The sequence below is a fragment of the Musca autumnalis genome, unplaced genomic scaffold (assembly GCF_047663935.1).
Source record: "Musca autumnalis isolate F117 unplaced genomic scaffold, ASM4766393v1 scaffold_1, whole genome shotgun sequence".
Lineage (NCBI taxonomy): Eukaryota > Metazoa > Arthropoda > Insecta > Diptera > Muscidae > Musca > Musca autumnalis.
Genome location: NW_027411644.1, coordinates 252776955 through 252792122, shown reverse-complemented (window position 1 = coordinate 252792122; position 15168 = coordinate 252776955). Strand labels below are relative to the sequence as shown.

Genomic DNA, 15168 nt, shown 5'->3' with positions numbered 1-15168 from the left:
TCCCTTCGAGAGTTATCGTTCAAACCATTTTACAGAAAAATTTAGAACCGAGGGGACCGATATGTCCCATCTTCGAAGTTAAACTAAGTTTGGACAAAATATTACAATACCCAGAATTTGGTTCGAGAGTTATCGTGCGGGCTGAGGGTATAAAAAAGGGTCACAGGCACGAGGGTTTGGTTGAAATTCTGGCTGGTGCGCACTATAACTCTGAAACATTTCAACCAATTTGGATCTCGTTTTATTCTATCTAAACGTAGATATAGTTTGAGGTTGGACCCTATTGGTACACTCCTTCTGGTACCTCCCCCAAAAAGTTCATAATATTTCGTGACAATAACTCTTAAACTGATTTGGTTCAAACTTTGCACAACGTAATATTTCTTCCGTGTATAAACCTGGTTCGAATAGGGACTATATCGGATCAAACCTTCGGGTACCTAAAGTCAATAATGTTCACAAGAATGCAGTTCAAGGACATATTTCAGATCGTTTTGAAAATATTTTCAGTGGAAAGTCCATACTTCCAGAAATAACGCCACAAAAGCTCTAAAAATCCCGCTCTACGGTTCTTCTCTGCACCGGATTGATTCCGAGGAATTTTTCGTTTGTGTTCGTGTACTTTTTTCACCACTGGTGCCGCAATATATCTCGGAATGCCTACTCCGAACAGTTTTGGTCGATGCCGGAAGAAAAAAGAACCCCGGGCCATGGATCTGCTTCGTTTGCCACAACCGCATCCACCTAATGTCAACTGCGGTGAGATGTGAATCACATCATGTGATGGATGTAGAGGATGTGTGCACTTCAGAGGCTACTCAGGTCTTAATTGACTCCAGGGCTACTACCATAGTGTCTCCAACTTCGTCGTCGGAATCATCATCGTTGTCTGAATACGAGACACCCCTGCAGTCTCCATAACAACAGCAAACTCAGCATATAAAACCCCAAGTTGTTGTTCAGCGCCCCGGAAATGCATCATTCCTGCAACTCAAATGCAACGGTCTTTGCAACAAAGTCAGCGAGTCGAAGAAACATCATGATCGCCGCGACTCAGGGTACAAAGCTCACCGTCACCTGCATTTTGCAACTTTGCGATGGTAACTACGTTTTACCGAAGGATCGTACAAGAAGCCGAGAAGGAGGAATTGCCTTCCTTATACACCAGTCAGTCCAGTGCAGACCTATCCCGCTTGAGTTTAACTCTATTGGCCCATACATAGACTGTATGGGGTAGCAGTATATGGCATCCGCCGATAAATAGCTATATCTTGCGTTGTATGCCCAACATTAGTTCGTTATTGGAGGGCAATAACCGTCTGGTTCTAGAGGACTTCAATGATCATAAAGAGCTATGGCATGCCGTCCAGCGTTGGCGGATCAAATAGATAGCTCCAGAATAGAATGAAGGCGATCCTGCGAGGATAAGAGGAGATTGACATATCATTTTGGCACCCGGTCTGACAAATTTCGTGTCCTGGCAAATCCGTTATTTCCCGTGGCTCTGACCATCTTCCGATCATCGTATCCGTAAACAGACCCAGAGCTTCCACAGCTTCCTAGAGATTGCTCCCCCAACATCACCATTTTGGCACCCGGGCTGATAAATGACGTGTCCTTGCAAATCCGTTTTTCCCCGTGGCTCTGACGATCTTCCGATCATCGCATCCGTAAACAGAACAACTCTACTTCATAACCCCTGAACCGTGGAAAAGATGATTGGCAAATAATCAGAGAATTTACAAATCACAGCCTCAGAGAACTTCCCATTGACTCAGATCCTCCGGTAGCAGAGAAAAATCCCGGCACATTATTACTGCTGCAGCCACTAGCTAAATACCTGTTGGCAGAATACCCGAAATCAGACCAAATGAGCGTGATGAGCTTCCCACTTTTCAAAGCGAACTTAAGCCGAGTAGGTACCACCACAATTTACGATGAACTATCTATGTTGCAGAAGTCATCCAAAACTCAAAATCATCCAAAGCATTGGGTCCACACCGAATCTCAATGGTAATTTTTCAGCAACTGAGTATTTTACAAGTGTCCTCAATCTATCATTAGCCACCCATATTATATAAGAAGCCTGGAGTGCTACAGGCCGATCTCCCTCGTGTTGCCATTAGCAATGCTTTTAGAGGCACTACTCCTGCCCATGATGAGAAGGAGATTCACAGTTGCCCAACATCAGCATGGCTTCCGCAAAATGCCCAGGCGGTGTGATATATCCGGAACTGTTTAACCTCTACCTTTTTGAAATGCTACACTCTCCACACTGCATAGAGATCGTAATGTGTGCGGATGATGGTATAATCATGGCAACGGGTCCATCGCCGATAATAATAATGATAAGTTAAATGCATGAAATATCCGCCGCTAAATCCACTGTCACACTGTTCACCACCTGGACGTCTGAAATGAGGCTCCCCCTGAACATATTGGTCAATGGTGCCCTGATTCCGACCACTAATCACCCAAGATATTGCATGTGAAGTTTAACAGCATGTTTAAGTCATCCACGCAAGCCACAGCTATTTGCGACAATACCAGATCTTATAAAACAATAGGCTGGTCTGTGGTAAGCTATGCGGCGCCAGGGTGGTGGTATGCAATGGAAGAATATTCACACCTGCCACAATTCCAACCTGAGGACTGCAACAGGGTGCCTGTTCATAACACCATTGGACCCACTTCATGAGAAGATAAAGATTTTACTGGTACATCAACGCAACAATACGTTGTTGATTCAGTACATCCTTGGTTGTTAATGACTTGAGCATTTCTGCCACGATCAAATGGACATGGATGTGACGTTCAACAGCATGCTTAATTCATCCGTGCAAACTACAGCTATTTGCACAAAAGATCAGATCTTATAAAACCATAGGCCGGTCTGTGGTAAGCTATGTGGCGCCAGTGTGATGATATGCAGTGGAATAATATTCACACCTGCCAGAATTCCGACCTGAGGACTGCAACAGGGTACCTCCTCATAACATCATTGGGTCCACTTCATGAGAAGATGAAGATTTTACTGGTACGTCAACGCTACAATAAGTTGTCGATGCAGTACCTCCTTGGTTGTTAGTCACTTGAGCATCCCTACCAGGATCACTTCATGATCTGGAGAGAGAGGTCTAGAGGTAAAAGCGAGAACCACTAAATCATCGAGCCTATGAGACAGGATTGATGCAGTTGTGCAGGTAGTACAAAGATACAGTGTGAATGTCATACTCGGAGACCAATTGCAGCATAAGAATGTCATCTTCGAAGGAAAACTCGAGTGGTTTTAGCCTACTTAAGATCCGGACGATGCGAACAACTTATACATGTTGTGGGATGTGAGCCCGAGAAATTACTCAGTGGTTACACTGAGTGGCACTCAACCTGATGCAATCGCCCAAGACATTACAGTGTAAGTATTTTATTCTGGTTCATTCTCGTCGGGACCAACTCAAGCTGACGATATACGGAATTTGGAAGGCTCTTAAAGTATTTTCTGACATCGGTTTCAAAAAATAACTATTCGGTTATAGGAAAATAACAAAGTGTTTTATATAAGTATTCACCAGCAAATAACCCACCTTAATATATTCGTGGGGTTTCATATACAAACTAAATAAATAAAAAAACGCACAACAAACAAATACAAATTTTCTGGCATCTAAGCACTTGAGAATTTCATCATAGTCTATATTTTTTCCCAAAGAGACGAATGAAAACGAAAAAGCAGCAGCAACAGCAAAGACAAAAGCACTTGAATTATTTGAAATTTCAATTGTGAGTGTGCAAGCGAGCAAATGGGCGACCGACCGAACGAACCTATACCCGGCCAGCCAGTCAGCCCATATATTGAGGAAGGAACAGTTACGGGTCGGTCATATTGGAGAGCAGTAAAAAAATGCACCACAGGAGATGTAGACAACAATTAATGCTGATGAAGATATGCCAGTGTGTGTGTGTGTGTGCGAGCGGGCATTATGGAGTTTCATGCTTTATCGAGAATCAAACTTTTGTAAGCTATGCAAAATAAATTCATTTTCATTTCCAAGAAAAGGTTCCCTCCAAAAACATACACACACAAATGCTGGCAGAAAGTACTTGAAACTTTTTTCCGTTTTATGAAGACGCAAAATGAGAGTAAAGAAGTTCGTTCGCTGCGATGATTGTTGTTTAGTGTCAATAGAGATGACTTGCTAAATGTTTTGTGTGGTAGATCGGTAAACTATCCTCCAAACGAAGTTATTTCAATATAAATTAAGAGCTATGTAGAGTGCTTGACACTTAGTTTGTGTTGATCACTGATGATGTGTTTACTTAAGGTTTGACAATGGAATGAATGACAAAACTTTGTTATGGGATGATATTTTTTGCTTTTTTTAGTTTCAAATGTGTATTTTCTTCAGCCCTCTTGATCTAAACAGTATGGGATCTATATTGAACCTGGAATTTCTGAAGTACATATTCTGTAATACAAAAAAACCCTAATAAACATATATACAGTGTTCTTTGACTAACAGCGTTATTGATCTGCAATAGTCATAGGCGTAGATGAACAAGATAAGCACTGGCATTTAATTTTTCGTACGATTCGCCATACAAATGCTCTCTTCTTGGTCATGATTGAGTCATAGGTAAGGATAAGATTTTGTATATTTTAAAAATTAAATTAAAAAAATTCGGATTGAACCTAAATTCGTCTAATGGAGAAGATAGTTGAAACCCGTACGCATACTTTGACGTAGGGGATGAAAGATACCAAGGTCCTGACCGGCTATGACGTGCCAAAGCCCAGGATTTAACTTGGTCCCTCTTTCATCTCATGGATACTGACCTCCCCGTGGTGTTACCTAACGTGTGCCGCGCGTTCACCCATAAGACCGTTATAAACTTGGGTTTAGGCGTCGGGTTAGTAACCCTCCCCTAGAAAAAGCAGCCTACTATGAAAAAACGAAAGAAAAGAGAAACAGTCCAAAGTTGACGACCCCCGCAAACGTTTTAAGGACCATGATCTGTGAATCTGCACCTGGAATGTTCGCGCTCTTTATAGAGAAGGTGCAGTTTACGCATTGGCAGATGTACATGAAAAATACAAGGATGATATTACTGCCATACAGGAAATACGATGGATTGGGAAAAGCATCACAAGAACACGTAAAGGTGACGCACTGTATTATAGCTGACATGACACAAAGCATGAGTTTGGCTGCGGATTTTTAGATGGTCGGAAGTTAAAACATTTGGTCTCCAGCTTCACTCCAGTGAATGAAAGACTTGATGTTTCACTACGTATAAAAGCAAAATTCTTCAACATTAGCTTTATCTGCGCTCATGCTCCAACCGAAGACAAGGACGAACAGACCAAAGATATATTCTATGATCGCTTAGAAGAAACATATAACCGTTGTCTTGCCCTTGACATTAAAATTATTTTAGGCGATTTTAATGTCAAAAGTGGAAAGGAAAATATCTTTGGCCTAATAGTCGGGAAATTCAGACTACATAGTGAAACATCTGACAATGAAATGAGCCTGATGGACTTCGCAGCGGCAAAAAACATGGTCGTTAGCAGAACCAGATTTAGGCATCTCAACATTCATAACGGCACCTGGCTGTCTCCGGATCAGAAAACAAGAAATCAAATTAATCACGTTGTGATAGATGGGAGACATTCATCGACGTGTTGGATGTACGTTCGTTCCGAGGAGCAAACATAGACTCGGACCATTACCTTGTTGCAGCAAAGGTACGTACCCGGTTAAACGTAGCAAATAAAGTACGAAAAGACACAACACGAAAGTTAGACATCGGTAAGCTGCAATCACAACGGATAGCCACATCATTTTCCACTCAACTGGCCCAATTACTTAGTCAAAGCACTCCACGTCCCAATAACATATAACACAATGCAAAGTTTTGCCCACTCCATGAAAACAGCCGCTGCTACCGAAGGGAAAATGCGGCATATAGGGCTACTCTACATCATAGATAAACAAGATGAGCACTCGCCTTTACGTTTTCGTACGATTCACCATACAAATGCTCTCTTCTTGTTCATGATTGCTTTACATTCAGTAGCAACGCGTAGCGCACGAGAGTGGTATCGGGAGAAAAGAAGAGAGGAGAAAAGAAAAGAAGAGGAGAAAGGAAAAGAATTCCGCAGGAAAAAGAAAGAAATGGAAAAGCGGGAGTGTGAAAAAATCGTGATGTACAGGAGCCAGATTGAAGTCCGAAAGTTCTACCAAAGAGTGAAACATCACACTGATGGCTTTGGTACAGCCACATCCTCCTGTAGAGACCAGCATGGTAATTTGGTAACTGATACAGATAGATAGAAAGAAAAATTTGCCAAACTAATGGTATCCAATAATAGCGAAGACGGCGAATATACCGCAGATCCAATCCCAGAAGATGGTATTGAATATATACCGCCCAGCCAAGATGAGGTAAAGACAGCAATACGTCGGTTGAAGAATAATAAGGTAGCAGGAGCCGATGGCTTACCAGCCGAGCTGTTGAAAACCGGGGGCGACACGCTGATAAGGTAACCAACGCGTTCCCGACGATGGGGACCTGAGCATCCTGTGTCCCGTCCACAAAAAAAAGAAGATAAGTCTGTATGCTCTAACTATAGGGGCATAAGTCTTCTCCGTATTGCCTACAAGGTAGTGTCAGGGATATTATGCTAACGACTAAAGCCTATGGTCAAAGAAATAATTGGACCATACCAATGCGGCTTTAGACCTGGCAAATCCACCATTGACCAGATAGTTACCCTGCGGAAAATCCTGGAGAAGACTCAAGAGATGTAGACCGATGCCTACCACTTTTTTGTCGATTATAAGGCAGCCTTCGACAGTGTCCTACGCCAAAAGATATTCCAAGCTATATCTAAATTTGGCATCCCCGCAAAGCTCATTCGGCTTTGAAAGATGACTTTAACTGATACTAGGTCTTCAGTTAAAATAGAAAAGAACCTCTTTGAACAGTTCAGTACCAATAGGGGTTTCAGACAGGGAGATTCAAATGTCAAAATATGCTGATGACATTGATATCATGGGATGATCAGTAAATGAAGTAACTGATACCTTTAAGAAGGTCGAAGGCGATCAGCAAAAGTGGGTCTGGCGGTAAACGGCGAAAAGACAAAGTTGATGGTGTCGACGCGGAATGCGTTCATAGACCTCGGACCAATTTTGAAGTTTGTATAAATTGGTCTTGTATAATTTGGAGGTAGTTAAAGGCTTGGCACAACAAACAACATCAGTTGTGAAATAAGAGGAAGGTTAGTACTGGCTAACATATGCTACTTTGGCTTTAGTAAACAGTTTAAAAACAAAGCCACATCTCGCCAAACAAAAACAACGGTTTACAAAACACTGATACTACCCGTGCTAATGTATGGTTCCGAAGCCTGGGTACTTGCTTGAGCAGATAAGTCAGTGCTTGGTGTGTTTGAGAGAACAATTCTTCGAAAAATCTACGGGCCAATCTGCGTTGACGGTGAATATCGACGTCGTATGAACCACGAGCTATATCTGCTATACAACGACATCAGTATAGTTAAACGTATCGAGATGCAACGATTGCGTTGGCTAGGCCATGCCATAAAAATGAGCGACGTATAAATACGGGCCACATGACGGTAATGTGAAAATAATTCTACAATTTTGTATTTTTCTGCGTATTTTTGGTAAAATTGCTAAATGGACTATATATTCAATTAGAAGAGTTATTCCAGGCAAAAATTATTGAATATTTCGAGAACACATTGAAAGAAAATCGCACGCACAATTTAGACAAAGCGACATTGTATTGTGTAGTTGATTCTTAGCATCTGTCAAAACCAAGCATTGCGAAGAGAAAAAGTGCTCAAGTTGCATTTAATTACCTAACACTTAATAAACAATTGCGTATTAAATTACAAGTGAAAAGTATAAAAGAATAAATGATTTAAGAGATGCTGGAGTTTTTAAACTTACCGAACCTTGATAAAATAAAAGTTGAAGAATTTTCAACATACCTGGAATTAAAGAAATGAAAAAATTAGATTAGATGAGTAACAGGCATTAAATATATTACACAACAGTGTTGTTGTTCTATTTGTGCTGAGTGTTTTTCCGGAGGGCTAGAAATATCCTCTCTTGTACTTTGAAAGTATAAAGCTAATATTATCGCCTTAATGAAAGTGTGATTGAATTTGATTACGCACTGTATAGTAGTTGCCATGAAATGATACATGAGCTAGGTGTTGGATTTATGGTAAATTTCTTTATTGTCAAGTTCTTAAATTAATAGTTAGGAACTTAGTCTATTCACAACTAGATTTATGGCAAATCGGATACTGTAAAACCTAGTTTCCAGATTTACCACGGTGTTTGAGAGCATTTTTACAATCACAACAATCACGAATTTGCTTTAAAATACGTGGAAGCTGTAGGTACCGTAATGTGGGGCAATACCAAATGATCGACGTATACAAACAATTTATCGTACGCAAATTTCATGGACGAATTTTTTGAAAAAGTGTTTGAGGTATCTTGCACAATAACCATTTTAGTATGTGCTGGCAGGGGAGAAGTATGGACTTACTCCGGAAAATATTGTACCGTTGTAAATGTACCCTACTGAAAAAAGATTCAAAGCGATCTAAGAGGAGATTTAACTTCGCTTTTTCCGAATTTTGTGCGGAAGGTACCCGAAGTTGTGGACCGATATAGTCCATATTCCAACCTGATACATGACTGGATGAAATAATACGATGTACCAAGTCTGCACCAATCAGAAACTCCCTGCGAGAATTATGTTGCGGATTTGCCATTTTGGTTAGTGCCGTCAGGGTTTCTTGGAGCTTTTAGGCCAATATCACTGGAAGTATGGACTTGTGCAGGCAAAGAATTGTACCGTCGTAAAGGGAGCCGCAAGGACAACATGCTGAAAAAATTTCATAACTATCCGCGAGGTGCTCTTAAACTTTACTTTATCCGAATTTTGTGTGGCAGGTACCGGAAGGAGTGGATATATATAGTCCATATTCGTACCCGATCTATATCTCAGAAGGAAGAATACGATGTGCAAAGTTTAGACCAAATCGATTGCTCCCTTCGAGAGTTATCGTTTACACCATTTTACAGAAACATTTAGAAATTTTGTGGGGGAGGTACCCAAAGGAGTGGACCGATATGGCCCATTTTCGAACTTAAACTTAGTTTGGACAAATTATTACGATACCCAAAACTTGGTTCAAATCGGTTGATCCATTCGAGAGTTATCTCGCTCACCACCCATCCAGACAGACAGACGGACGTGGCTAAATCGACTCCAAATTGTCTGAAACGAATATCGGTACATATATGGTATAAAGAACTTTTCCAAAGCAAAATGCGCTTCTAAAGACCCTTTCTAAACCGAAGAATGCTTAAGGTGCTTAGGGTGCTTCTAAAGACCCTTTCTAAAGAAAACGGTGTTATCTAAGACCCCATTCCAAAGGAAACGGTGTTTCCTAAGACTCCTTTCCAAAAGAAAGGGTGCTTCTAGAGGTCTTTTCCAAACCAAAGGGTAAAAAGGCTGTTTTTAAACCAAAGGATGCTTCTAAAGATACGTTTCAAACCAAAAGGCGATTCTAAAGACCCTTACCAAATCGAAGGATGCTCCTAAAGACCCTTTCCAAACCAAAGGGTGCTTCTAAAGACCCTTTCCAAACCAAAGGGTGATTCTAGAGACTCTTCCCAAAAGAAAGAGTGGTTCAAAGACTTTTTCCGAACAAAAGGGTACTTCTGAAGGCCCTATCCAAACCAAAGAGTGTTTCAAAACGCCCCTTTGCAAACCAAAGGGTGCTTCTAAAGATCATTTCCAAACTAAATGGTACTTCAAAAGACCCTTTCCAAACCAAAAGGTGCTTCCAAAGAACCTTTCAAATCAAGGGGGTGCTTCTAAAGACCCTTTCAAATACAAAGGTGGTTCTAGGAACCCTTCCCAAACCAATGGGTTCTAAAGAGCTTTTCCAAACCACAGGGTTCGTCTAAAGACCCTTTCAAATACAAAGTGTGCTTCTAAAGACCCGTTCAAATCCAAACGGTACCTCTAAAGACCCAGACAAACCAAAGGGATCGTCTAAAGACCCGTTCAAATCCAAATGGTGCTTCTAAAGACCTTTTCAAATCCAAAGGCTGTTTCTAAAGGTCATTTCAAATCCAAAGGGTACATTCAAATACAAAGGGTGTTTTTAAAGACTCTTTTCATTCCAAATGCTGCTTCTAAAGACCCTTTCCAAACCAAAGGGTGCTTCTAAAGACCGTTTCCAATCCAAAGGGTGCTTCTAAATACCGTGTTCAATCCAAAAGGTGTTTCTAAAGACCCTTTCTAAAAGAACTGTTGCTTCTGAAGATTCCAAACCAAAGGGTGCTTTCAAAAATCCTTTCAAAACCAAAGGATTATTCTAAAAACCCTTTCAAAACCAAAGGATGCTTCTAAAGACCCTTTCCAAACCAAAGAGTGCTGCTAAAGACCGTTTCAAATCAAAAGGAAGTTTTTATATACCTTTTCCAAACCAAAGGGTGCTTCTAAAGACCCTTTCCAAAGCAAAGGGTGCTGCTAAAGACCCTTTCCAAAGCAAAGGGTGCTGCTAAAGACCCTTTCCAAAGCAAAGGGTGCTGCTAAAGACCCTTTCCAAAGCGAAGGGTGCTGCTAAAGACCCTTTCCAAAGCGAAGGGTGCTGCTAAAGACCGTTTCAAATCAAAACGAAGCTTTTAGATACGTTTTCCAAACCAAATGGTGCTTCTAAAGGTCCTTTCCAAACCATAGGGTGCTTCTAAAACCCCTTTCAAAACCAAACGGTGCAATTTTTTAACTCATTTTTTGGCTAACGACAAAAGTCGGTAAAATTAGAACACACAACTTTGAATGAAAAAAGGAGTTACAACACTTCCGTTGGCTTGGTCATATCAATAGGATGGATAAAGATGCCCACGCCAAGGAGGAATATGAATACGGGCCGTTTGACTGTATATGCACTAAGGAAAGTTCAAAACTCGGATGGAAACTTGAAGATGATATCGCAAAATTCATATTGAGTATGGAAGCCCTTGATTTAAATAATAAGATCCAAAAAGGAAAAATGGCTTATGTCAAGTTTCTGGCATCAGGGATGATGTGCTAACATACGTACATATGTATGTATGTATGTAATGGATTTTATTAAATATGAATTTTATAAAAAGTTTATTTGTCCTAGTTAAAACTTAAAACGTCGATGTCTATTTTGAAATTTGATGTAGTACAGTGCCTGTTAAGGTTTTATAACGTTAACTGATCATTACTGTAAATAGAACTTGAGGTACTGTTTTTGTAAACTAAAATATTTCTTATATGTACTCACTGTACTGTATTTAGAAAAAATATTTGTATATGTTTCATATACCCTGTCATCAGCTGTCCATATGTTTGCAGGAATACAACAAGGATAAATATATTTCGAAGGAATGTAAGAAAAAGAACTACTAACAAAGAGAACAAAGCATACATGTCCACACAAGAAGTGAGCAAAAACACTGTCTGTATTTATTTACTAAGTTTCCAAGTGGGCGTCCTGTCAATATCCAATATTTATTTAAGAATTTATGGACGTTTTTTTCTTTTTCTTCCATTAAATGTTAGGAGGGATATGTTGGACAATTCCGTTTCATTTTAGTTGGACAAACATTGTTATGTTGTCCTTTAATGGTTTTTAGATCATAAACAACAGATGATTTTGCGGTATTTTAAGTTTTTTTTTCTTCGAAGGAAACATACACATCTTTTTCGTCCGTATCAATACGAAGTATTATTTCTTAGATTCAGAATATACTTAGTTAGCTCAACTGCCATTGAGACCAAGTAGCATTTGATTGGTTTCGTGAATGTTAAATGAAGTTAACATTAAGATGAAGTTAACATTAGTACCCAACGTAACCTACCTTCAGTTTCTATGGCAAAGAAAACGTTAGAAAACTTAACAAGAAAAACTTTTTCAATTTAAACCAATTAACATTCTAGGCAAAAAAAGATTCATCCCACTTTCATATGTGGGAGGTGTGATATGGTTACTCATTTTGTATCTGTTTATAATGCCACATAGTCACATACGACCACCCTCACCCCACCCACAACTGGGATGCAAAACAAAGGCTGAGTGAATGTTATTGACATTTTACAGGTATTGGCATTGGAGCGTTTATGCAGAAAATTGCTTTTGTCATTTTCTACGCTGTGATAAGAATGAACATCATCGTCGTTTCATCGACTGGCTATGATTGCGGTCTTGCTCCAAAGTGACCACATTTACCCGAATTCATTGGTATTGTTGTTGCTGCTGTGGAGGAAATATGCGTGACATATACAGACTTACACACATCTGAGTTCGTTAGTAGTGTGGTATTTATTGTTTGGCAAAAACGTCACTAAATACAACAACAACATTTGCTGGTGATGTTGGTCATTTTTGCCAAAGTGGTGATGTCGATGTGGCAGCAATGATGGTGGTGGTGTTTGTGATGGACATTGAAAATCAGTGACACATTAAAAAATTATTTAACCAAACGTGTCGTTATTATTTTCCCCCCGTCAATGAGGGTGTGTTGAATTCGATGAGGGGTGTGTGATAATTATTTCAGGATAACATTGTTAAGTTTTTGTCCAAAACGAACAAATTAGCAAATTACAAAAATGTTTGAATTCGTTTGTTTAATTATTGTGGGCGTTCCGAATAAATGCTTACCTTTTGCTAATACATTTGGGCCAAAGTGGATCGTGTTTTGGAAATTATTCCCTTCTTTTTTATCACCATTTTAGTTGATTTAGAAGTATTGGGCTATTGTCAAGTAAAGGAACACTTTTCGAGTAAAAAGTGGTAAAACTTGAAGATTTTTGCACGTAAAGGAACGGAGCTTTTATAACAAATTTTTGGAAATGTTTTTTTTCCTGTTTTTGCACTTATGTACTTGTAGAGACCTCTAACAACTGCTAATAAAATGTAACGACTTCATTTGGACTGCATCCGGATGCTGTTAAAATTTGAGAAATGGATGTCAGTCGTTGGATCGCATCTGAATGCGCATAAAATGTGAGGAATGGAGTGCCTTTTTCACAACTCCGTTAGAACTGCATCGAAACATGCCGTGAAAGAACTAGTCTACATTGCACTACTTCCAATTAATTTTGCTGGGAAATTCCTTTGGTCTTATGTAATATTTTATTGATATCAAAAGTTCGCCTATCCGATTATGGCCCCGCCTATTTGTTTCATGTAGGATCGATAAAGTACCTCATTTAATATGTATTCATTCACGTGCATTTTATATGATCATTAATTACAGGACTACGCTTAACATCCCCTCACTTAACATTTCATTATCTGCTTAACAATAATTTCCGTAATAAAAAAACCTTAATGCTGATTCCCACAGAAGCATTAACTTCATAAGACCTTAAAACAAGCACAGAAACACACAATAAAATACCAATTGATGCCTATAAATATGTTTTCTTTAGAATCTGTCTGTTTTTTTGGCTACTTGTATTTACTACTACATCTGTCCACCACCCGCTGGGCATTTATTCAAAAATTCAAAAACCACAGACCACGTACTTGGCACAGTATGTGTTCTTGTTGCAGCTTATTATGTACCACAATCAGTCTGAGTCTATTATGCGGTATTGTATCTGAAATACGTGTATAGTTTGTTTAACAAATCCACTTAAGTCTAAACCCACAGAATGAATGTAGTTCCCAAACGAATTGCCAAATTGTTGCCACCCAATTGGATAAGTTATGTGAAAATGATGATGATGTGAGAGTAAATTTCTTTTTTTTTCAGAGCTAATGGAATAAATAAATGAAAAAGAAAACAAAACAAAATCTCATGTGAAAAATATATGCAATGCTATGTGTAGCAATAACATGCCTAAAAGTATGCATCACATATTCTATTGAATGAGGTACTTAGTATAATTAGATAAAGAAACTAAAAAATACCATGTTGTTATGTTGAAGAGACAAAAACAAAACAAAACATGGTAAAAATGCTTAACAAAGCAAGCGCCTAATAATATGCCTCATGCATACCATATATTTGAATAATTAGCTTAATTAGTGAAACTAAATTGAAGTATTTAGACTTTTGTTGAACCAATAATAAACCAGATAATATGAAGAACATGTAAAGAGAAGATTAAACACAATAATCATATAAAAAAGTTCCCGAGAATTTTTTTAAAGGGTAAGAAAAGATATCTGTTTTTTGCAAATGAATTTCTATAATTATTCACTGAATGTTTGGAGTATTGTATAAATAATAAAAACATAAATATATTTTTTTCACTATTTATACAGGATACCAACTGGAGTGAGAAAAACTTCTAAACAATAAATTTATCTTAATGAGCATTTAAAACTAAGTGCCAAAGTAAAGTGTTTATTAGACTGGTTTTAAAAAATCGTTGTCTGATTTTTTTATGCGGCACCCCCTAAAGTGTTTAGTTTTGTTAAATTTTAAGATTGCCATAGTTTGAGCACAATTGGAATATGTTAACACGTGCCACTGTCGAAATAATGGTTTTAGACTCCAAGTATGTTGGACGAAATCTGTTTCAGACAATTTGGAGTTGATTAAGCCATGTCCGTCCGTCTGTCTGGGTGGCTGGAGCGCACGATAACTCTCGAACGGATCAACCGATTCGGTCCAAAATTTGGCTTTCGTAATATGTTGTCCAAACTTAGTTTAAGTTCGAAAATGGGTTGTATCGGTCCACTCCTTACGGTACCTCTCCCACAAAAGTTCTGAAATGTTGTGCTCACTATGGCTCTTGAAGGGAGTAAGCGATTTGGTCTATACTTTGCACATCGTAAAATTTCTAGCAGACTTAGATGAGGTTCCAATATGGACTCAATCCGGCCATTCCTTCGGGTACCTCTCACACAAAATTTCGGAATAGTTCAGTTTAAGACCTGCTCGTGAATCGCTTTGAATTTTGCTGTAACAACTTTTGTTCACTGCCAACCACTTCCTAACGGCGGCACAATTTTCATCAGGGGCACGTCCATACTTCCTGAGAAAATAGCCTGAAAGGTGCAAAAAACCCCCCATGACACCGTGTGTAGTGGTCGGAGCGCAAGATAACTCTAGAACGGGC

At 39.2% G+C, this 15168-nt stretch overlaps 1 protein-coding gene across 3 annotated transcripts in view; it reads right to left on the bottom strand.

Moving 5' to 3' along the window:
• The window catches only part of sba (six-banded), a 762450-nt gene that overhangs the window by 189912 nt on the left and 557370 nt on the right, over positions 1 to 15168 (bottom strand). Inside the window, exon 5 of one of the 3 annotated variants that reach the window (XM_073960711.1) lies at positions 7988 to 8023. The exons of the other annotated variants lie outside the window; for them this stretch is intronic. Within the exon in view, the coding sequence (XP_073816812.1) occupies positions 7988 to 8023 (36 nt within the window). The remainder of the gene's footprint in view (positions 1 to 7987; positions 8024 to 15168) is intronic. 3 annotated transcript variants of the gene reach the window in all.